The 25,250-nt window shown below is 36.6% G+C and overlaps 1 protein-coding gene across 1 annotated transcript in view; it reads right to left on the bottom strand.

Moving 5' to 3' along the window:
• Positions 1-24,261, bottom strand: part of LOC131806713 (homeobox protein cut-like) — a 46,332-nt gene extending 22,071 nt beyond the window's left edge. Inside the window, exons 1-2 of the mRNA XM_059131324.1 lie at positions 22,163-24,261; positions 17,806-17,945 (exon numbers count right to left, since the gene is read on the bottom strand). Coding sequence (XP_058987307.1) covers positions 17,806-17,945; positions 22,163-23,239 — 1,217 coding nt within the window. The 5' untranslated portion in view covers positions 23,240-24,261. The remainder of the gene's footprint in view (positions 1-17,805; positions 17,946-22,162) is intronic.
• Positions 24,262-25,250: the final 989 nt, after the last annotated feature.

The following is a 25,250-nucleotide window of genomic DNA, read 5'->3' as shown; positions in this document are numbered from 1 at the left end:
GAAATTTAAAACAATTTGAGTAAATATTGTACCTAAAATCGTCAAAGTACCGAATTTATAATTTCACATTTTATAGAACAGGAATCCAGCCCCAGGACCTACATATACAATTTTCTGTCATAGACTGCAGTGCCAACTACGAATTCTAAATACGGAATTTGAAACAACTCCGTTGAATTATTTATACAATCATCAAATTACCGAATATCGGGGGGAACCGTGATATGGGGGCTTTACGATATCGTGGACCGATACTTGACCTGCCTGCAGACAAAAGACTGATCTGTACAAATTTCAAGATTCTTATCTTTATTCATTTTGACTTTAGCGTGATTAGAACAGATGAACGGACGGACGGGGCTAAATCGTTATAGAATTTTACGCTGGTGATATGTACTTTGTTATGTCTAAAATTATGACGAACTTAATATTCCCTCCATACTATGTATGGTGGAGGGTAAAAAACCTCAACATTAATAAATTTTAGTTCTACTGTCTAGAATACAACGTCCTATTAGTGGTGAATTACCATGCCAAGATTTTTAAAAGTATGTAGTTCTACGAAGGTATTCTTTTGGACCTTTTTATGCGAATTTTCAAAACACAGCCTTATCTACTCCTTTGCATCAATGCATGTCCATTTTAAGGTGTCGAACTCTAAAACTATACAGGGTTGCCCATATTGGACGGACCCATCTTGCAACGCCATAACTTTTGGCAAAGATGTCGCATCGCTTAATGACATACCGGAAATTTACAAGAAGTCAAGTTTGAAAACTCAATGTGCTTTTAAAACATTAAAAAATGTGAGAAGTGCGCCTTCTAAGAACACCATTAAGCGTTTATACGAACAATTTTCGACTGGTAAGGCTCTTTCTAATCCGAAGAGGCCATATAAAAGTGGACGCGATCGGCCGAAAATATCGCTGCCGTACGAGCCAGTGTTGAGAGGTCCCCAAGAACATCCCAAAAACGCCGTTCTCAGCAGTTGGGCATGGTTCGGTCCACTTTACAATGGTTTATTAGCATTGAATTGCATTTGTTCCCGCACAAAATTCAATTGACGCAAAGAATGTTGCCTGCGTACAAGCCTCGTCGATGGGCCCAAAGGTCCGTCGAATATGGGCAAATACAGCTTTTTGTACCCTTCAAGCGTCATTTCCGTCCTTTTTGACCGGAATTGTTTAAAATTTCGTAGTGGGTAGTGGGCATTACAGCCTATGACAGAAAATTGTCTGTGCAGGTCCACGTCTTCGTATAGCCCCCATGTAACTATATATCACGATATTTCGTATTTTTATGTTTTTAGGGACATTATTAACCGGAATTGTCTCAAATTTCATATTTGAAGCTCGCAATGGGTACTACCTACCTACTACCTATGATGGCATATTGTATGTGTGGGTCCTCGTCTTCATATAATCCTCGTATAACGCCACCTCCCTTTATTCGGTATTTTGATAATATTAGCGACAATCTTTACCGGAATAATTTCCAAATGTCGTATTTAAATTTCGTAATGGGTACTATAGCCTATGACAAAAAAATATTTTTGCAGGACCACGTCTTCATATAACGTCCCATATAACGGGTTTCCCTTGAGCGGTATTTTTCGACGGAATTTTTTGGACCCTTTAGGTGTCATTTCCTTCTTTTAATAGTGTGCTGTCATAAGCGTGTAGAATTTTAGCCCAAATCAATATAGTTTTTTTTGTACTTTTTTTGTACGAATTATCAAAAGTACCGTTTATCGGCCTGGAGCTACCTGCATACATAGATTTCAAGATTCTAGCCCTATACCTCACTCATAAATTCAATATCATATACATACAGCTTATGGAATACTTTGCTATTATAGTATGACCAGTTTTTACTGCATCCTGAGCACATCCTTTTGTAATATCTTAAAATACTTTGAACCACTAATGCTCTCCTCAAAAAACGAAAAAAAAAAAACATTTCCCCCAAAAATATTCCAAAAATGTTTAAATCACTTAAGTCTTAGCTTTCTGAAAAAAGTCTATGCTAGCTTTGCTTTTTGTGCTCGCAGCAAGACAAGTGTCGTTTTTTTTTTTTTGCTTTTGCATTGCTGTCGTTTCTCTGACAAACAATGGACAAATGTGGCTAACATGATTTATTGCTTAACTTGCTGAAGAACAAACATTCACAGCAAAAACCAGTCACACATACATATTTGTATGTATAGACGCTTCGAGCTGCTGCTGCTGTCCATCAACTTCCCAATCCAATGTCAAATGTTTTTCTATTGTCATTGATGCGTTACAGCTTTTGTGGGTAATGTCTAATGGTAGAGAGATGGAAGGACATACGTAGGGACACAAATACATATGCATCTCCTTCAAAGATTTTCACATCAATTTTTGATATTGGTATTTGTGTGATGCTGGTAAAAAGGGGTCACATTAAGCAGGTCAAACTCGTGGAAGTAAACAAAACGATTTTATTTTAGTTATTTACTTAGGCAAAGTAAGCTTTCCTTTGTCCCTTGAAAATGTATTCCATGTTTGCTATCACCCCTTAGACTGGGTTTAAAGATTTAATGAAACTCAAGGGCAAAATTCTTAAGATTTCCATGTTGCCAATATCAACAGGACCTTCGTAAGATGTGTTGTATAACCAAAAAAATTAATCTCTTTTAAATAAACCCCCATCCCAATTCAGTCATTCAGAATACCGATTAAAATACTTGGATCCGATTTCTGCTCCCAAACTTGCCGGTGAAATAATAGGTTCCATTTCATGGCTAAATGTAATTTTTATTAGAAATTTAACACCACTACATATTTGTTGTTCTCGCTGTTGGCCTAACAACACTTGGGGACACACATATTTTGGGTAATAAATATATCCTGTTGACCTTTGTTATGCATCCAACATCGAACAATCAACACAACACTACACTTGTCATTTATAACGACGCCAAAAAAAAAACTGTCTCTGCCACCTAATATCCTTAAAACAACAACAGCAATACCGCTCCTGGCAAATCAACATTGACAGCAAGTATGGCGTATAAGTCTAAGCTATTTTGTCACAATTCGTAAGTCTTAGTGTCATGGCATGTCCGTCAATTAATCTCCATAGTTTCCATACCCCTCCCCCCTTGTCTATCTGTCTGACTGCCACTTTTTCTGTGTTTTCCCCCTGTCATGGTATTTGTAAATATTTGGTTTCATGCTCTCGATCATCATATTTCATGACTGGCGGAATGTTGAGCAATTCAAGAGAATTTATTATGGCACTGTTTTTGTTTATTGTGTCATTCATCTTTTGCCACCAATTCACCTTCTCATCTCCGCGTCTCCGCCATTATTCTTTTCGCGATTGTTCCGAGTACGCATCAAACGACCAACCCACAAAACAATAATTTATCCCTACCAACATTACGAACTATTTTGAGTGAATACCAAAAAAAAAAAAAAAAAAAAAAAAAAAAACACCAAGTTAGGTTGTGTGCGACATGCATGTGTGTGTTGTATGTTGTATAAACCACCATGACACATTGGCAACAATAACGACACAGATTTTTCCCCAGATAAGCCTCATAATAAAGTTTTACCCATACAGAGTTTCTTAAATAAAGTGGATTTGTACAGAAATGTATGCCTTCGAGTTGCTGGCAGGCACGGGAAACGGATTTTGAAGGCAACCGTTAGAACATGGCTCCAATTTTATACCCTTAGCCCAACTGCTATAGGAGATATATGCCATTTGATCCATCAAAATAGCGGTTTTATACAATAGGTATCTTCGGACGAAATCCGTTTCAGGATATTTTGAGTTCATCTTGGGGTGTCCGTCCGTCTGCCCGTCGGACTGGCTTGTGCGCACTATAACTCTCGAATAGGGTATTCGATTCGGTCCAAATTTGGTACATCGTAAAGTTATTATTAAACTTAGGACGAGTTCGGAGACAATATAAGCATAATTCTTCACAAAAGGTCAACATTTTCACAGAAAATAATTTGGCTCATAGAACAAGAAAGGTTCTTCAATTTTGTTAGAGGTTTGCAAATCCTAATTTTTGTATCAGTCGAAAATGGACAATATTTGTCCACTCCATCAAGTATCTCCATCACAACGGGTAAAATTTTTGAATAATCACAACTCTTATAAAATGTGAAATAGGAAACCTACTGACTTCAAATTTCGAACATCCAAATATTTCTAACAACATAAACTCTGATATGAAGACGTGAGTGGTGTGAATGTGTCGGATCATTTCTTCCGGTACCTCCCCCACAACGGGTCCAAATTTTTAATAATTATATCCTTCATAAAATGCGAAATAAGCTGCCGGTTCATTATAAACTTGGCACATCCCAATATTTCTACTAACCCAAGGTTTGGTGTGAAGAGGGTAATATCGACCTACTCCTTCTGGTACCTCCCCAAAAACAAAAGTACAAATTTTTCACAGAAATAATATTCCTTATATAACAAGAAAGGATCATAGAATTTTGTTCAAACTTCGAAAAATCTACTATATTTTTCAGCTCAAGGTCAACAGTGATAATGGACAATATCGGTGCACTCCTTCTAGTACCTCCCCCACAAAGGGTTAACATTTCGAATAACTTAAAACGTTCATTAAATGCGAAATCATTATCCGCTTCTTTTCAAACTTCACAAAAACAATATTTTTAACCACAAAAGATCCAATCCGTTCATCTCTCCATTATAGACACCAACAGTGATCCAAAATTGGTACCATTTAGTACTTTTTGAACAATTCTAAATTCAAATTCCTCACTTCCAATCGTATCACCTTCATATCGTAACCACTGACATCACTGGAGTGAAATATTTCAAATTTCAAGATTTTAGCTTTAATTCTTCACCCAATTCCAAGTTTAGTACTTTTCGTACAACTATAGTATGAATTTTAAAAACCACCTCCATAGATCAATTCCAGATATCAACAGAGACCTTAATATAAAATTTCGGAATTCCAGCTCTATCCCTTCACCCAATACCCAATTTAGTACCGCCTAGTACTTTTCGAACAATCGGATTTTCAAAACCATCTCCATATCTTATCTTGAGATACCAGCAGTGACCTTAAAATAAAATTTCTAGATTTCCCCTATCACCAAATTTAGTACCATTTAGTACAAGTGTAATACGTATAACCAAAACCAGCTTTTTTCTCAACTACAGACATCCATATCAAATTTCAGGATTTTAGCTCTTTTCCTTCACCCATTGCCAAATTTAGTACCATTAAGTACAATTACAGTACACATATCCAAAACCATCTCCTTCTCTCAAAAAGAAACACCAACAGTGACATCTATTCCAAATTTTAGGATTTTAGCTTTGTCCCTTCACTCAATACCGAATTTATTACTTCTCAGTATTCTTCGTACAATATAGTACACATTTCCAAAACCAGTTCCATATTGTAACCACAGACACCAGCAGTGAAGTCTTTTTCGAAGTTTTCGGATTTTAGCTCTATTCTTTTACTCAATACCAAATATATTACCGTTTAGTACTTTTGGTACAATTATAGTACACATATCCGAAATCACCTTAATATCACAATTTTAGATACCAACTAAGACCTTAATATCAAATTTGAGGAATTCAACTCTATCCTTTCACCCAATACCAAATATAGTACTTTTGAGTATTTTTCGTACAATCATGGTACACATTTCCATAACAAGATCCATATCGTAACTACAGACAACAACAGTGACATCTATTTCAAATTTTCGGCATTTTAGCTCTATTCATTTACTCAACATCAAATGTGTTACCGTTTAGTACCATTGGTACAATTATAGTACACATTTCTAAAGCAGCCTCGATATCTCAATTCCAGACACTAACAGAGACTTCAACATCAAAATTGAGGAATTAAGTTTGAATCCTCCACCTAAAACTATATATAGTACCATTTAGTACTTTTTGTACAAATGTGAAACACATTTCCAAACTCACCTCTATATCTAAATTCCAGATACTAAGAAAGACCATAATATAAAATTGGAGGATTCCAGCTATATATCCCTTCTCCCAGTTTCAAATGTAGTACAATTTAGTACTTATCGTACAGATATAGAACACACTTTCAAAACCACTGCTAAATATCGGAAAACAGATACCATGAATAATCTCAATATCAACCCATCACCCATCCAAATACCAAATAATCACCCAATACCAAATAAAGTACCAATCAGTCCTTTTCATATGATTGCAGTACACATCTCCGAAACCATCTCCAGAAGTATAGGCTACACATTAACATCGTATCTAATACAAATTTCAGATTTGAAGCACTATCTGTTTTCCCAATACCAAATTGTACCAAATATGGTACTATGTAGTACTTTTAGTGCACTTGCAGTACACATTTCCAAAGCCACCTCTTTGTCATAGACCTACCATCAACTTAATTTGGTACCTTTTTGAATTATGTGAAGAGATGGTGGTAAAATCTTAAACTTTGGTATAAGAATGAATTTTTGGAAATGTTGTTGATGTAAGGAGTTGGTTTCGGAAATATGTACTTGGTGTAAGACCTGTACTGTACCAAATATAGAACTATTTAGTATTTCTACCAAACTGGTACTAAATTTAGAGAAAAACGGATGAAGCTGGAATTTTGGAATTTTGTATGGGGTCTCTGTTGATGGGAGGTCTGTGATAAAGAGGTGGTTTTGGAAATGTGTTCTACAAGTGCATGAAAAGTACTAAATAGTTCTATATTTGGTACAGTACAAGTCTTAAACTAAGGACATATTTCCAAAAACAACTCCTTACATCAACGATATTTCCAAAAATTCATTCTCATACCAAAGTTTAAGATTTTACCACTATATCTTCACATAATTCAAAAAGGTACCAAATTTAGTGCATTTTAGTAATTTTGGTACAACCATGGTTAGAATTTCGAAAAAGCTTTTAGTTTATCTATCCCACGCAATATCATAGTCTCATCCAAGATTTCGAGCTCTATTTCTTCTCCCAAATACCAATGTTAAAAGGCACAAAAGGTGATCCTAATGCCAAATTTTTTGACTCCCAACTCAATCCCTTTCCCAAATACGAAATTTAGTACCATTTAGTACTTTTTAGTTCGTATTTGCAAAAACCAGCTCCAAATCCAAAGCCTACGCAATAACAGTAATTGAAATGTCAAATTTCATATTTTAAGCATTATCGGTACCATTTAGTAACTTTTTCGGTACTATTTAGTAACGAATATTCAACCCGAACTTTACTACTATCGTCCTCTTTCGTAAGCTTAGCACACATTTCCAAATCCCTCGCCATGTATCAACAACAGCGCATAAACGTGATCCTAATACTAAATTTTATACTTCCAACGCAATATCTTACCCAAATACCAAATTTAGTAACATTAAGTACTTGTTAGTACGTAATTGTAAAACCACCTCCAACTCCAACCACCTCAACTCTACATACTAATAGTGATTCTAATGCCAAATTCAATATTTCAGGCGTATCTCTACACAAAATAACAAAAGGTTCAAAATTTTGTAATTTTTAGTACTTTAGTACCAAAATTCGAATTTCAAAAAACCCAGTCTTACCGCGATTTAAAATGCCACTCCCTATGCATTACTACAATTTCTCAAAAAATCAATCAAGTTCGATATTAACCTTTATTTATTTATATCAAATACTCGTGGTTTCAAACTTATTAAAAACAAGTAAAAAGCAGTAAGTTCGGCTGGGCCAAACTTTGAATACCCTCCACCATTTGGAATAAATTAGAAAATTTTCAAAAAATAAAATCCATTATAAATTCTGCTAAAATCTTTAAAATACCTAATATAGGAAGGTCCCTCTATATAGGGGGGGATATACGATATTGTGGATCTCTGTGTCTTGGGGTAAAGAGCTCACAAAGAACTCCTTGTGTAGAATTTCAGACAATTCCGTTGAAAAATTTGGTCAAATTCATCAAAATACCGAATATCGGGGGGTTCCACCATATAGGGGCTATACGATATCGTGGACCCATATAGATAATTTTCTTCAAGGGGATAAAGTACTTACAAGGAACTCCTAGTGTGGATTTTCAGACAATACCATTGGAAAATGCGGCTAAAATTATCAAAATACCGAATATCGAGGGGTACCATTATGTGAGATATATACGATATCGTTATATATAGACAGATCGGCGCAAAATTTTAGTTTCCTATCTTAATACGTTTTGACTGTAGCGTGGTTAAAACAGACGGACGGAGAGGGCTAAATCTTCTTAGAATTTTACGCTGATCATGAATATATATACTTTGTTAGGTCTAATATTATTATTTCGATGAGTTATAAACGGAATGACGAACTTAATATACCCTCCATACTATATATGGTGGAGGGTATAAAAATGAATAGATTTTTGTATAACCCAAGCTCAGACTAAATATTTTGACATATTTTAAGCCAATTTTTTTAAACTTTAAGCCCCTTTAATATACCTATATGTAACATGCGAAGGGCCCTTACTTAAATAATAATTACTCCGGCTCCTTGGCTATTGTCTATGTGTTGATTAACCCTCACATGTATAATCTGTACCAATTAACCTCAATTTATCTCAATTAATATCACTCACTCACTCGCTTTTGCATTCTGCTATTATTTCATTGGCAGTGTCACTTTATTGTGTAAACATTCTCGACAATGTCATCCAAGTTCTTTGCAGAAATGCAGAACGACATTACCTCGTGTACACCACTCACTTCTTGTTTTGGGATTCAGCAAATTATGTGCGTTCGCTACTGTGTGGGTGTGTGTGTCCATGATATATGCATGTAACTTACACATGCACATGTAGGCAGACATATTTTATAACAATATCTTTGCGAATATTAACAATGCAAACATTTTATGTTGGTATAAATTGTTGCCTTTATAAGTTTGGTCATATAATTAAATGAAACAGAGACGGGAATATTTGAGGTTATATGGTTCATATGGGAATGGTATATGGAAATTATTTAACTGCTTATAGTAAAATCAGTACTTAACTGGAACAACAAAATCTGTTTTAAATTCAAATGATGAACTTATACTATTATAGTATTGGAGATGAGCTAATCTGCATATGTATATTGTACTTAAGATCAGTGGTGGCCAAACAACAATTTCGACATTAAATTTAAAATATAGTTTAGCCATATTCATATCAGGGAATTATTTCTGCAAATATTTGCAATTGGACATATTTATTTTTAAAATTAAAAAATATTAAAAAAAATCCTTTAAATCCCTACCATTTTGCAAAAGATACCATTTCTGATTTTTGATCTGTTGAGTCATGGTTTTTTTAAATTTACTTAAAGAATATACAACCACTGGTCAGGAGGCCACTCAAAAAATTTTCTTGGGTGGGGTACCTGGATGCCCGGAACCTCTCCCAAGAGATATCTTTTGTGACAAATTTCAATATTTTCAATAATCTCGAGGAAAATCCAGAAGATTATGTAGAGCTAATCAAAAAGACGCGTGTATCGGCGTTTTGAAATTTTATAGCGCAAAGTAACATACATGGAGTGGCAAGTTCCCCCCTCTTTCAGACTTTTGGAAATTTTCGGATTAAAATTCCTCCGTGGATTTTAGGTACATAGTATCCTCGGCAATATTGCAGATAAAAATACGAGAACATTTTTTATACCTTAAGCCATATGGCTGGAAAGGGCATATATCATTTGATACGGCCAAAACGTGCCTCATCGGAATAAAGGATTTAGACCCAAGGTCTCTTTGGACCAAATCCGTTTCAGGACATTTGGAGACGATTTAGCGATGTCCGTCCGTCTGTCCAGCTGGCTGGTGTGCACGATATCTCTCAAAATGAATATCCTATTTTGTTAAAACTTGGTGCATCGTAATATAATTATCAAACCTAGATGAAGTTCGGAGATGGGCAATATCGGCCCACTCTTTTTGGCAACGTTCCCACACAGGGTCGACATTTTCGAAGAAATTATTTTACTGCTCAGAAAGAGAAAGGCTAATCTGATTTTGCTCCAACTTTGCAAAACCTCATATATGAACCAGTGCTACGTCAGGTGCGAAAATTAATAATATCGGCCCACTCGATTTTGTACCTCCCCAAAAAGGGCCAAATTGTTGAATAGTTATAACTCTTATACAATGCGAAATAAACATCTGATTCTTTTCAAATTACACGCTACTTCAACCAACCCAAGATGAAGTATGAATACGGAATACGTCGGACCACTCATTCCGGTACCTCCCCCACTATATTTTGAATATCCATGAAGCTCATAAAACGCGAAAATAACATCCGATTCCATTTAGGCTTGGCACATCGCAATAATTATATCAAGACAAGATCTATTATAAAGATGGTAGAGATCGGACCATTCCTTCTGCTACTTCCCACACAAAATGCCCACACAAAATGGCCAAACTTTTGAGTGACCAAAATAATCATAAAATTCGAAACAAGCATCTGCTTCTCTTAATATTTCACGCACCCAATTATTTGTACTAAGACCAGATCTGCTGTGAGGATGGGATATATCGGTTCAATACTTGTGGTACCTTCCTCACAAATGGTCAAAGTTTTGAAAATCCATGAAGCTCCTAAAACGCGAAATTAACATCCGATTCCATTTAGACTTGGCATATCTCAATATTTCTATCAAGACAAGATCTTTTTTTTTGGTACCTCCCCCACATAGGGTTCAAAATTTAAAAAAAAAAACAAAACGCTCAAATAAAGCGAAGTAAACATCTAACACTTTTAAAATTTCAAACATACAAACAACTTTGCTAACACAAGATTTGTTGTGAAGATGTTATATATCTACAAACCCCTTCTGGTACCTCTCGCACATAGGGTCATGATTTTCAATACTGTTATCTGCCATAAATACTTTTATCGGCCATATCAAAATGGAATACTTCGATCAAAGTATGAAAATGGAATACTTCTGTCACATATCTCAAGTAAATTGAAGAAAGTAACCAATATAGCTCAAGGGTGGCACCTCGCAATATTTATATCATATTTATTTAGATCCGATACGATTTGGACAATATTGGCCCATACCTTCCGAACCTATTCATAACAGAAATCAAAATGTATTTAAATAATCGAACATTGGCTGAAGGCATACATCTGTCGGCAAAACCAAGTGATACTTTTTAACATGTTTCTTGTAAATTATAACCCTCAAGCGTGTGATCATATGGGCTTTTTTGATAATTTTTTAAAAATATCCCCTTTTGGAAATTCGTAATAAAAGGTACGAAAAGTATACAAAAAAATGAATAATTTGTATTGGACAAACGGAAAGAGCAAGAATTTTGCAATTTTGATGGAGTACTGGATAATGTACAAAAGGTTTTTTTTTTAATTCGAACTTTAAGGCTACAAAAAGTTCTAAAATGGTACTAGACTTTGAAAATGGTAACGTTTGGTGTTATAGAGCAAAAAACTTGAAGTTTGTGTATGAGAATCAAAGTGGGAAAGTAAATTTGATACATGAAATTTGGTTATGAAAGTGTGTACCAGATGTGCGAACTGTACTAAATGGTACTAAATTTGGAAAACTTTGGGTTAGGGTAAACGGATGAAACTGGAATTTTGAAAGTTTTTCTATTGGAATCACTGTAGGTGGTTGGTTTGTGATAAAGAGGTGTTTTTGGAAATGGGTACTACAAGTGCACTAAATGTACAAAATAGTACTATATTTAGATAGTGCTTGAAATCTGATATTTGATATTATTATTGCTATTCATGTGTAGCCTGGACATATAGAAGTGGTATCGGAAATGTGTACTATATTTGTATGAAAAGTACTAAATGGTACTAAATTTGGTCTTAGTTGAAAGGATAACGATAAAATGCTATTACTGGGATTGTACGAAAAGTACTAAATGGCGCTAAATTTGGTATTGGGTGAAAGGAGAGGCTTGGAATCCTCAAATTCGGTATTGATGCTACTGTGTGTATCTGGAATTGAGATATGAGGGTGGTTTTGGAAATGCGTACTACAATTGGTATTAGGTGAAGGGATGGGGCTGAATTCGTGAAATTTTATATTGTGATAAATGTTGGTGTGTAGTATTGAGATTTGGAGGTGCTATCGGAAATGAATACTTAATTTAACGAAAAGTAATAAATGTTACTAAAATTTGGTATTGATTGAATGTATAGAGCTAAAATCCTGAATTTCGACATTGATGTAAATGATACTAATTTTTGATCAGGAGAATATTGTTTTGGATATCCGTACTAAATGTTGTTACTTCATTTGGTATAAGGTAAAGGAGTGGAGTTGAAATTGTAAAACTTTATATGGCTGTCACTGTTGGTGTCTGTAGTTCCGAGAAAGGGGTGGTTTTGGAAATTCGTGCTAAGAAGTACGAAAAGTGCAAAATGCCACAAAATGTAGCGTTGGGTGTTGGTATGGAGATGGAGTTCTAAAATTTGATATGAAGGCCACTATCGATGTATACTTTTGAGGAGAAGTAGGTGGGAATGCGAACCATGATTTTTCGAAAAGTACTAAACGACATTAAATTTGCCGTTGGGCAAATGGATTGAATTTTAATTCTGAAATTGAAATTGAGGCCACTCTTTCTTTCTAGGATTTTGATATGGTGGTGGCCAATTTTTATTATGAATCGACGTTGAGGGATTTGAACAATTTTGCCGTTTTTCGTACCTGCCCTTAGTCTGATATCAGGAACGTAGCCAGGTTGAGTTTTTTGTGTGGGCGATTTTGTCCAACTCGATCTAAGTTTAGTAAAATATTGCGCAGTGACAAGTTTGGTCCAAATCCGATGTTTCTTTGGAAGATTATCGGACATGCGCACGGACATCATTAGATCGACTTCAAATTTCCTGAAACGGATGACTTTCAAAGAGACTTTGGTTCTAAAGTCGTTATTTCGCGTAGCTAGATCGATTTCAAATATCCTGAAACGGATTTTGGTCCTAGGGTCTAAAACCATCATTTCGATGAGACACGTTTTGGTCGTATCAAAAGCAGCATATAAATGAGTAACTGATTACATCATCAAGGTCCAGGGGAAACTAATAATATTTAAATGGCAGTAATTGGGCATATATACTAACCCTGGAAATAGAGTTTCAGATTTTTTGTACTCTTTCGTACCTGACCATAGCCTTATATAAGGGACTTACCCAGATTGGGTTTTTTGTGTGGACGATTTTTTCCAACTTGATCTAAGTTTAGTAAAATATTTCGAAGTGCCAAGATTGGATCAAATCGGATATTTCTTTGGAAGATTATCGGAAAAGCGCACGAACATCATTAGATCAACTTTAAATTTCCTAAAATGTATGTATGTTCAAAGAGATTTTTGGTTCTTAAGTCGCTATTTTGACATGATATTTATGGCCAAATTAAGATTCCTTTAGTTTCTTTAAAAAAAATTGTGAAAATTTGTTTTGTATCTTTTCAATTCCTACTGGGACGATTTTTTAAATTCCAAGTATTTTTCCAACATTTTACTGTGAAAGATTTTTATTTGTGTGAGCGAAATCTGTCTCATGCTTTAAACATTTTATCTTAATCATTTTATTACAATTTTTATCACATTTTTCCCCAATCCTTTATATCCATAAAACATTTCGGCGCTGCCTAAGATTTTGAGAATATTAATTAAGCTCAACAATTTGGCATTTTAATATTTCTCACTTCCTTTGACCGTTTTCATTACGAACATGTGGTGTGAATTTATGACAATTGTGAATGCAAATAATCCTTCATTTAACCTTCTTTCGTTTGCTTTTTTCCGGCAAAATGATTTTGGGATTAGAATCCTTAAAAACGATTAACGCGTACAACCTTTTTAGCCATTAAGGAAACAGATTTTTTTCGTAGGGAATGTAAGAGGCTTTTCCCATTCATGTCAGGTACTGGACGTTAGAATTTCGACGAAGATGGTGGCACACAAAACCGAAATTAGAAAAAAGAAGGAAAATGAATGAATGTGTTGGCTAAGCAAAGCGGGGTTTGGCAATTCTGCGAAATGTATTCCATTGCCTTGTATCGCTTTAACTTGACTTTATTCTCCAATTGTGGGGGAGAATGTGTGAGTTCAAAATACAGAAGTAGGGAGGCCGCTGCGAGAGAATGAGTGAGTACAATGAATCTAAAGTCAAACGGGATGATTAAATCAAGGCTTTTATTGAAGGAAGAAAAAGAATTCAAGGAAGAAAAATTAAGAGCTATATCTTTGGGATTTCCAGACAGATATATACCCTTAGCCATGTTCGATTATTTAAATATATTTCGACTTCTGTTATGAAAACTCAAATTATTGGCCCTCTAAGGAGTAGGTTCCGCAAGAATTGGCCAATATTGTCCATTTCGTATCGGACCTAAATAAATATTATACAAATATTGCGAAGTACCAAGTGTGGGAGTATATTGGTTACTGCTTTCACTTTATATGAGATATGTGTTAATTTTTAGAAAATGTTAAAATGTGCGTTATGTACCAGATATATTCGACCGAATTATTCCACTTTCGTACTTCATTTAATACAGATAAAAATATTAAAATGGGCTAAATTACCAGAAAATGGAACATTTATATCCAAATTTATGTCAAATCATAAACTCAATATTCATCTCAGGTTTCTGGCTGAGAGAAATATTTGGATATAAGAAGTTGTAAAGAATCGCTGATTTGTTTCCCAAGTTATGACAGATAAAAGTATTGAAAATTGTGACCCTTTGCAGATATATATATATCATCCTCAGAACAGATCTTGTGTTAGCAGAAATGTTTGTATGTGTGAAATTTGAAGAGAGTTGAATGCTTATTTCGCTTTCTATGAGTGTTTTGTTTTTCAAAACCTTTCATTTGGGGCGGAGGTACCAGAAGAAATGGTCCGATCTCCACCTTCTTCATAACAGACCTTGTGTTGATGGATATATACCAATTCTGAATGGAGTCGGGTGTTAATTTCGCGTTTTAAGAGCTTCAAGGGTATTCACAATATTGACCCTTTGTGGGGTAGGTACTAGAAGGAGTGGCCCGATATATCCCATCTTCACACCAGATCTTGTGTTAGTAGAAATAATGGGATGTATAAAATATGAAGAGAGTCGAATGCTTATTTGGGATTTTATGATTTCATTCAAAACTTTGACCCAGCCATCTTTATCTTATGTTGATAGAAATATTCGGATGTGCCAAACCTGAATCGGGTGTAAACTTCGCGTTTTATGAATATTCAAAATTTGACCCTTTGTGGGGTAGGTACCAGAAGGTGTATATCGGAATATTTCGTATGCACACCAGACCATGCGAGTCCGACTCTTACATCACATTTTGTAAGAGTTATAATTATTAAAAATTTTGAACCTTTGTGGGGAAGGTACTTGATGGAGTGAACCAATATTGTCCATTTTCGAACCTGACATAGCACTGATGCAAATATTAGTATTTGCAAAGGTGGAGCAATATCTGATTATCCTTTGTCTTTCTGTGCAGCAAAATATTTTTTTTTTCAACATTTTGAACTTTTGTGGGGGAGTAACCTGAAGGAGTTGACCGATATTGCCTATCTTATCCCTTAGAGAGTTATCGTGCGCACCAGCCAGAGAGACGGACATCGCTAGATCGACTCCAAATGTCCTGAAACGGATTTGGTCCACAGAGTCCTAGGGTCTGGAACCATTATATCGATGAGGCACATCTTGGCACTATCAAATGATGTATACCCTCTCTAGCCACATGACTGAGGGTATAAAACATGTAGAAATCAGCAAAGTTCGGCCCAGAGCTCTCCACTATTTTGAAGGAATTTGAACTATTTCCACAAAATTCCGTCGAAAAACACCGGTCGAAGGAAAACTGTTATATGATCCTGCATTTACAATTTTTGGTCACAGGTTGTAGTACCAATTACGAATATAAATACGAAATTTGAAACAATTCCGGTAAAAAATATTTCTTGTATCAATAGCCTGGAAACGGCTACGAAATTTGAAACGATTCTGGAGACTTATGTTCTAAAAATCATCGAAATACCGAATATCAGGAGGTATCGCTATATACGAATATGTGAACCTGGACTATACGAATATGTGGACCTACATATGCAATTTGTTGTCATAGGTTGTAGTACCCATTACGAACTTTAAATAAAAAAATTTCCTGTAAAAAATCATTTAATGCCGAATATCAGGGGGTATTGTTATATCGGGGCTATACGATAGCGTGAAATGATCTAGCCCATCTTCAACATGAACAAGTAAAAAAGCTGTAAGTTCGGCCGGGCCGAACTTTTAATACCCTCCACCATTTGGTACAAATTTGGCAATTTCCAAAAAATAAAACCCGTTAAAAATTCTGTTAAAATCTTAAAAATACGGTATGCTTTACGACGACGTGGGCCTGCATAGGCAACTTTTGTCATAAATTATTACAATATTTAAATGCAAAACTTGAAGAAAAATCTGTTTATAATGTAGCTAAAATCGTCAAAATACCGAATATGGGGGGTACCGTTATATGGGGGCTATACGAAAACGTGGACCTGCACAGACAATTTTCTGGCATGGGCTGAAGTATCCATTACGAACTTCACATGCGAAATTTGAAAAAATCCCTGTAAATAATGCCGCTAAAATCATTAAAATACCGAATATCGGGGGTACCGTTATATGGGGGCTATATGAAGACGTGGACCTACATGGCTCATTCTTTGACTTTGGATGAAGTATCCATTACGAACTTCAAATACCAAATTTGAAACGATTCCGGTAAACAATGTCGCTAAAATCATCAAAAAAACCGAATATCGGGGGGTACCGTTATATGGGGGCTACAGGAACACGTGAACCTGCACAGACAATTTTCTGTCCTAGGCTGTAGCATCCATTACAAACTTCAAATGCCAAATTTGAAATAATTCCGGTGAATAATGTCGCTAAAATCATCAAAATATCGAATATCGGGAGGTACCGTTATATGGGGGCTATATGATAACTTCGACCTACATGGCCCATTTACGAACTTAACCTGCCTACTGGGAAAAAATACATGTGTGCAAAATTTTAGCCTTCTATCTCAATTTGTTCGTGATTACAACAGACAGACAGACAGACAGACAGACAGACACACAGACAGACAGACGGACATGGCTAAATCGTCTTAGAATTTTACGCTGATCAAGAATATATATACTTTGTTGGATCTGACATGAATATTTCGAGGAGTTACAAACGCAATGACGAACTTAATATACCATCCATACTATGTATGGTTGAGGGTATAAAAACCCTATCTCACGAATCTTGCATTTGACCTCTCGATAGCTGGCTTTTAAGGAGTTCCTCCACCTCTACGCACAACCAAGTCTATTGAAATTTAGCAATTACAACAATCTGCCACATTGTTAAAATGGCAGCAGATTGTGGCGTAAAGTCGTGAAGAAAAAACACGAGATACGGGAAAAGCTAATTTGGCAAATGTATATGTCTCCCGAATGACTTGAATACAAAAAATACAATATGAAAACGGAATCAGTTCGTATTAAATAAACATCAACATATTTATGTTTATTAAACATTTTTGTTGTTGTTGCTGCTGTTTGTGGTGGTGGGGGTGTTCAAAGCTGATACTCCTCGAACGACCTTTGTTTCTCAGCGCCGCCATTTGGGAATTTTTCGTGCAAAGTGAAAATACTTACTCACACACACACAGGCACACCTAGGCACCCACGCAATTTGGTCCTTAGTAATTACAGTCAGCAGTTCTAAGTTATCTACCACTTACTTTGTTACTACATCAACAACCACAACGACGACGACAATACGTGCAACAGCAAACATAAATAGCACCAGCATCATGGCTCCACAGCAAATCCGGCCAGCATACACTGCCACGGAGAAGGTCACATAGCGTTTTGTTGCGTACTCCGAAAAAACGCAATTAGAAGTTGAAATAGGTGCTATTTGCCTGATGTATATGAACGACGAAGTAAAGCAGAACACTTTCACGGCGTAGACGGATGGACGGATTTGTGTGTAGGCAGGGGTTTACCCAGGCATCGCTGGAGCAGCGATACGATGTGATGCCTTGTGGAAAGGTATGAAAACAACACGGCCACAAATGGCTCTATTTATGGATTTTATGTGTGTCTCACGCGATTTACGTGGCATATTCAACGACACAATATGCGGCAGGCCAAAAGTGAACGAAGTTTTATCCCGTGTGCGAGTGCCTCCTGGACGGGTGCGAGTATGTATGTGTTTTGTAATTACAAAAACACAAATAGGCAAATTAAAAAAGGAAACGTGTAACAATATGTGTACATGTGTGTGTGTGTGTGTATGTGTAGAATGAGTGCCAGCCAGTAAGTGATGAATACGAGCAATAATTTGTAGATTCATAGCCTGTACATTTCTTAAAAAAGAGAACACGTTTTTATTCAGATGTTTCGTGTTTTGTAGCAAATAAAACACATCCTTTGCAAATGGCAGTTTGCCATGTGAAAAATGGCCCATTAACCCATTAGAGGCCGAATTTAAATGAGTTTAAAGAGAAAACATTGAGTTTTGAAGAGAGTATAATGTCAGATATTCCTCTGTTGCAGGTGGAAATTTGGTGTTAATAAAACCAGTTCCTTTTTCTTTCTCCTTCTTATACCCTCCACAATGTAAAGGAGGGTATATTTAATTTGTCACACCCCTAAATATTCGTCGTAGACCCCATAGGCATAAATTCTTCAAATTCCAAGTCGATTCAATGATATCCGACTGTCTGTTCAAATCACGATACAGTCCACACTAATAGATGTAGAACTTTGAAATTTGGCATTTTAATTTGTATTATGTCTAAGATGTTGGAATTAAGAATGAGGTATATCAGCAAAGGTTTTCGTATAACCCCTATATAACGCTATCTTTCGACATTTTCAGGGTTTAAATTTTACCACGAATTTGACTAAAAATTGATATTTGTAGTTCGTGATGGGTTCTCGTTTCGTTAACAGAACATTGTATAGATACCGTAATATGTATAAGAAATAGGGGTCCTATAACATTTAGTGTTTTGACAATTTAAGTCAAATTTTTAAACAGATTTGTATAAAATTTGATATTTTTAGTTCGCAATATGTTCCAGCTCCGTTGGAAGAACAATGGATATATAGGTTCACGTCTTCCTATAACAACCGTATACCGGTACCTCTCGATATTCGATCTTTTGATTATTTACAAAAAATTATCAATGTACATAGGTCCACTTTTTGGTAAAGCAGTTATATGATGATATTTCCTGATTCTAGTTTTTGTCCATTTCGTATCGGACCTTAATAAACGTGATATAAATATTTGGATATAGCAAGTTGTAAAGAATCGCTGCATTTTTTCGCAAGTTATGACAGATTGAAGTATTGGAAATTGTGACTTTTTGTGGGTGAGGTATCAGAAGGGGTCCGCAGATATCTAACATCTTCACAATTGATCTTGTGTTAGCAAAAATGTTTGTATGTGTGAAATTTGAAGAGAGGTGGATGCTTATTTTGTTTTTTTTTTTGAGCGTTTGTTTTTCAAAATATTGAACCCTATGTGGGGAAGGTACCAGAAGAAATTATCCGTTCTCTACCATCTTTATAATAGATCTTGTGTTGATAGAAGTAATGGGATGTGTCAAGTAAGAATAGAATCGGATGTTAGTTTCGTGTTTTATGAGCTCCATGAATATTGAAAATGTTGACCCTTTTGTGGGGGAGGTACCAAAAGGAATGGACCGATATATTCCATATTCACACCAGACCTCGGATTAATAACAAGTTAAAAAGCAGTAAGTTCGGCCGGGCCGAACTTTGAATACCCTCCACCATTTGGAACGAATTTGGAAATAAAATCATCAAAAATTATGTTAAAAATTTTAAAAATAACGAATATAGCCGTTATATTGGTGTCTACACGACGTGCAGGTCCACGTCAATTCGTCGGTATTGTTAGTCATAAGTCATTACCATATTCAAATTCGCAACTTGAAATAAACGGTGAATAATGTACCTAAAATCATTAAAATATCGCATATAGGGAGGTGCCGTTACATCGGAGCTGTGCGAAGACATGGACCAGAATAGACAATTGTCTGCCATAGGCTGTAGCATCCATTACGAATTTCAAATACTACAACTCAAACAATTTAGGTGGGTATTGTACCTAAACTCGTCAAAATACCCAATATAGGGAGGTACTGCTATATGGGGCCTATACGAAGATCTGGACCTGCATAGACAATTTTCTGTCTTGTGTGTTATTTGAAGAAAATCGGACTGTTACATCACATTTTATTAGAGTTATTATTATTCAAAATGTTGACCCTTTGTGTGGGAGGCACTTTATGGAGTGAACCGATATTGTCCATTTTCGCACCTGACATAGCACAGATGGAAACATTAGAATTTGCAAAGTTGGAGCAAAATCGGATTATTCTTTCTCTGAAGCAAATATTTTCTTTGAAAACTTTGACATTTTGTGGGGGGTGTACCCGAATGAGTGGACCGATATTACCTATCTCCAAACTCGATCTATGTTTGATAATAAAATCGTGATATAGCAAGTTTGGACCAAATCGGATACTTCCTTTGAGAGTTATCGTGCGCAATAGCCAGACAGTCGGACGAACGGACGTACATGGCTATATCGACACCAAATTTCCTGAAACGAATTTTGTCCAAAGAGACCTATGTCTAAAGTCGTTATTTCGAAGAGGCACGTTATGACCGTATCAAATGATATATAAATCTAGCCATATGTCTGAGGGCATACACATGTTGATCTTTTGTTGGAATAGTAAGTAGGCCAATGTTGCCTTAACCAAAGTCTTGTCTACATGTTACGGGTACTCTTACATTCCCTGTCATTTATTTAGAAATTTTGAGTTTTTCTTAGGGCGGAGGTGCCGAAAGGGGTTAACCATTTCCGGACCCAATCCAAGTTTTGTGAAAATATTACGATGATCTAAATTTAAAATGGTTGCTCCCTTCCAGATTTTTCGTACACACATATAGACGTACGGACATGGCTGGATCGACTCCAAATATCCTGAAACTAATTTCGTTTCGATCTAAACCCCGTCATTTCGATGAGCCCTAAGGCTGAGGGTATAAAAACAGTTGGGACTTCCATATAGAGGCTATTGCGAGTATTCCCTTATATTGGCAATCTCCTGTGTGAAAGGTTTGAATTCGGAAAACATCTGTAACTTTGAAATTGCTCGATAGTTGTCTTAAATATACTAAACTTTTTTTATGGAAACTTGTTCCTTTCCAAATATCGAAAACCATTTTCCTTTATTAATATTTGGAACTCCGTATCAAAAAAGGAAGGGTCCATCCTTTCAACAGCCGAAATGACAAACAGTCATAGAATGTTTACCAGTAAGGAAAGCTCAAAAGTCGGGCGGGGCCGACCATATGATACCCTACACCAATATGCATATTTAGTAGAGCTCTCGTAAAAAGGTTTATACATGGCATTTCAGAGCTCTATGAGATATTTGATACAAAATCAAAATCTATCTAATTCTATAGTGCATTTTACGAACTATAGCTATCTCTGAACCGGGTTTCTCCAAATTTTACGTATTAGCTTCTAAACTGGTGATTTGGGCTGATATTGACCATTTAGTGCACATTTAACCCGAAATCGGATGATATATATGAGAGCTATATCTAAATTTGATCCGATTCTCACCAATTTCAATAGGGTTCGTCCTTGGGCCAAAAAAATATTGTTTGGAAAATTTCATCTCAATCGGATAATAAATGCGACCTGCATTTTGTTCACAAGAATACATGGACAGACGGACGGACGGACGGACATGCATAAATCGACTAAGAAAGTGATTCTATGAAGGTTCTCAAAAGTAACTATGGGTCTATCTCGTTTCCTTCTCCATGTTACAAACAAATGCACAAAGACATAATACCCTTATCACTATGTGGTGTAGGGTATAAAAAACTTAATTTATGTAAAATGGAGCGCATGGGAGACCTCATTCCTGTCTCATACTTCATAAAATCAGATTATTTTTTTTTTTTCAAAAATTATAGCAGAATGACAACTCTAAGTATATATCTCAAATGAAAACATGCAAATTTTTTACTTACCTCCAAATCATCTTTGCTGCCGCTGCCAATAGCAATTGCGCCACCACTGCCGCCACCTCCACTCAGAGATAACTTCCGATTACGTTCACGTTCCAAACGCAACAATATCTGGGCATTTTGTTCACACGTGTATGTGTGCACCTTGCGGCGACGCTCCAGGCTGTATTCGTAAAGAGGACGCGTTGGATCCGGATTTAGCTCAGCATCTGAGCCAGCATCGCAACTGCAAAGCGATTGATTACTACGGCCCTTGCTGCGGCGCAGTGAACCACGATTCTGAGACGCCACAACCCGCTGTTCGCTTATGTGATTCGAAAAGGTGACATTGTTCTGATGGCCTGGCCGTTGTTGATTGCTGGAGCTATCGTTGCTGCTATTGGCACCACCGCCGGTTGTTGCTTGAGACTGAATGAGATTGTTGGTATTCAAATGGCTGGTCATGGCTGAACAGCTGCCCGATCGCAGGACTTGCATTGCTGTATCCGAATAATGGGAAGAGGCTTCGTAGTTGTCGAAACTAAGATCCTGCCCTGCAGTTCCACTTAGACGGGCCCCATAGGCCGCTGAAGGCATTATAGGCGGGTACGAGGGAGCTATGGTGGCAGCCGATGTGGGGCTGAAGGATCGCAGACGTTCACAGGCCCTTAGGCTGCTGCGCAACACTGGCGTCTGACTGCCACTCAGGGAACTTTTCCGTTTCGAGGGGGATACATAGTAGATTTCCCGCTCGTCAAACTGTATCTCACCCATGGAAGAATTGTGATTGCCGTTCTCACTGATATACTGGGAGCTGCGTCCTATTGTGGTGGCTGTGGCAGTGGTACTGGTCGAGGAACTGCCACCACTGGTGCTGTTCATGTGAGGATGATCTGTGAGATTTTGCAGTAAGGGGTGTCTGTAGCTGCCATTACTAAGGCTTTGTTGGCATAGTGCCAGGGAAGATTTGGGTTCGGGCGAGGAATTGCAGCTGGAACGATAGCTGTCATGTGAGACTGACGAATGGTGTTGTTGTTGTTGTTGCTGCTGTTGCTGATGGAAACGTGTTGTTGTATCGACCGAGCGTCTTAAATCGGTCATTGTATTGTTAAGCCTGGCTGTGGTTCTTGGTGGTAAGCCCCTCTGCGTTACCACTCTGCCACTTCGATGATGATTAAAAGTTAATCTGTATTCTTCCTCCTGGAATAGATTACCTGCTATTTTTCCGTTTACGTTAAAATCTGTTCAAACCTATGGAGAAGATGTGGGTGGTGGCTACGTAAACTTATTGTCATTTCTTGGGTTGTTTCTTTTCCTTGGCTGGGACGTGTGTGTGCGTCTGGTTGGCTGACAGGTTGGTTGGCTGCTTTTGTCCTTTATCCTTCACAGTTTTGGGTCTTGGCCTTATCAAATATTCATGGGGCAGCTGTCGTCTGTTGCTCGTTTCCACACTGCTTGCTCGGCTTGTGTGTAGAAGGAGTAGGAGGAGCAGCAGTATGTTTCTTTCAGTTTATGTTGATGGCCGTCGTTTGGTTCCTGCCAACCCTGGTCATGCCTTCATTTGCATTCAGTTAACGTAGATTGCATGTAAATATATTCCCAACTTCCGTTCAGTATAATATAGCTTATGATGATGCCAGACGTACGCTACAGCTAGTGGCTGTGGGGTATTGTTTCCAAATGTGGGAGTGGCCCTGTGTGTGACATAAGGTTGCCAAATGTTGTCGCTATCGTTTCGTTTCGTCTCGTTTTTTTATTGGGCGCCACTTAAATCTGGAAAATTTTCAATGCACAGCTAATTCATCCCCATTCAACATCAAAACACTTGAATCCTTTCAATATTTCATACAAATTCCACTTGCTGGCGAGGCTATTAAAATTTCAAATTTTCTTGATCAGGAATCAGAATGCAACATTCACTAAGCGGGCTTTGTTCGCTAAGCGCTATCGTGCTTCTTTTTTATGATTGGGGGTCTTAGTGCATTATCCCCTTTTTGTGTCGTGCCATAGCAAAAGATCTCATAAATACCAAATGACTACAATTTCATTCCCAAAGGAATAATGCGGGGGGCCACTTTAGTGTTGTCAACTCCAGCTCTCTCGAGTTGCACCTTCATTTGCTGCATTTATTTCGCATTCACCAAGTGATTCTTAAAGGATTAGCTTCAGTTTAGATTTCACTTCCCTTTCCTTTGTTCTTTGTGAGGGTGTTTGTGTGATTGAAGAGCGTAAGGGTGGGGGTTGCATTTATTGTATTTCTTTATCCTTGAAGTTGAGCTTTTGTTGATTGCTGGCAACGTTTGCGTAATTTTATGTTAATGCATCTGCAATTTTGCAACGTTTCCAGTTGTGGCGTGCTTCGTTTTTTCTTTGTTTGTTTTTGCTTTTGCCTTTGACAATTCTTAGGTTACACTTTTTAATAAAACTCTTTGCACCATAATCTTGGCCAATGTCATTGTTATCACCAGGTCCCCTTATAAATGCCGAGGTGATGTTTTACAAAAAGAAGTCTGCAAATAAAAGAAAAATGTAGAAGGTAAATGTTAGTTTCAGTTTTTTTTCTGCGAAAATGAATAAAAAGAAACGAATTTAGAAGCAAATATGTAAAATAAGCTATTTCAAGTTTTCTATAACCTTTTTGAAATAATGAGAAAATAAAATGAAATGAAAAAAGTTTTTCTTTTCGGAATTGTAAATATTTTCGCATAGCCTACTATTTTGAATTGCTTGGTATTTTTTGTCACATTTCAAAAATATTCAGCACTTTATACAGCTTTGACTCTCCAAATGTACAGCCTAGGCATTGCATTTCCTAGCAGATCGACGCAGAACTCTCTTATGGGAATAGGGTAGACTTCAATGTAAAAAAAACAACTTTAAGTTCGACGGAGCCAAAATTATGTTCATTAGGGTTGATATTAGTCATTTTGTGCACAATAAACCTGAAATCGGATAAAGATATAAATGGGAGCTACATTCAAACCCAATCCGATATCGATAATATTTGGCAAAGATATTTCTGAGCTCTATGAGATATCTGCTTAAAATTATGATTGTTGTAGATTGTATATTACGAATGTGAGGGATTTAAACACCAAATCGGATTTAACAT

Source organism: Musca domestica, unplaced genomic scaffold (assembly GCF_030504385.1).
Source record: "Musca domestica strain aabys unplaced genomic scaffold, Musca_domestica.polishedcontigs.V.1.1 85, whole genome shotgun sequence".
Taxonomy (NCBI): Eukaryota; Metazoa; Arthropoda; class Insecta; order Diptera; family Muscidae; genus Musca; species Musca domestica.
This window is presented reverse-complemented; position numbering and strand designations above follow the sequence as displayed.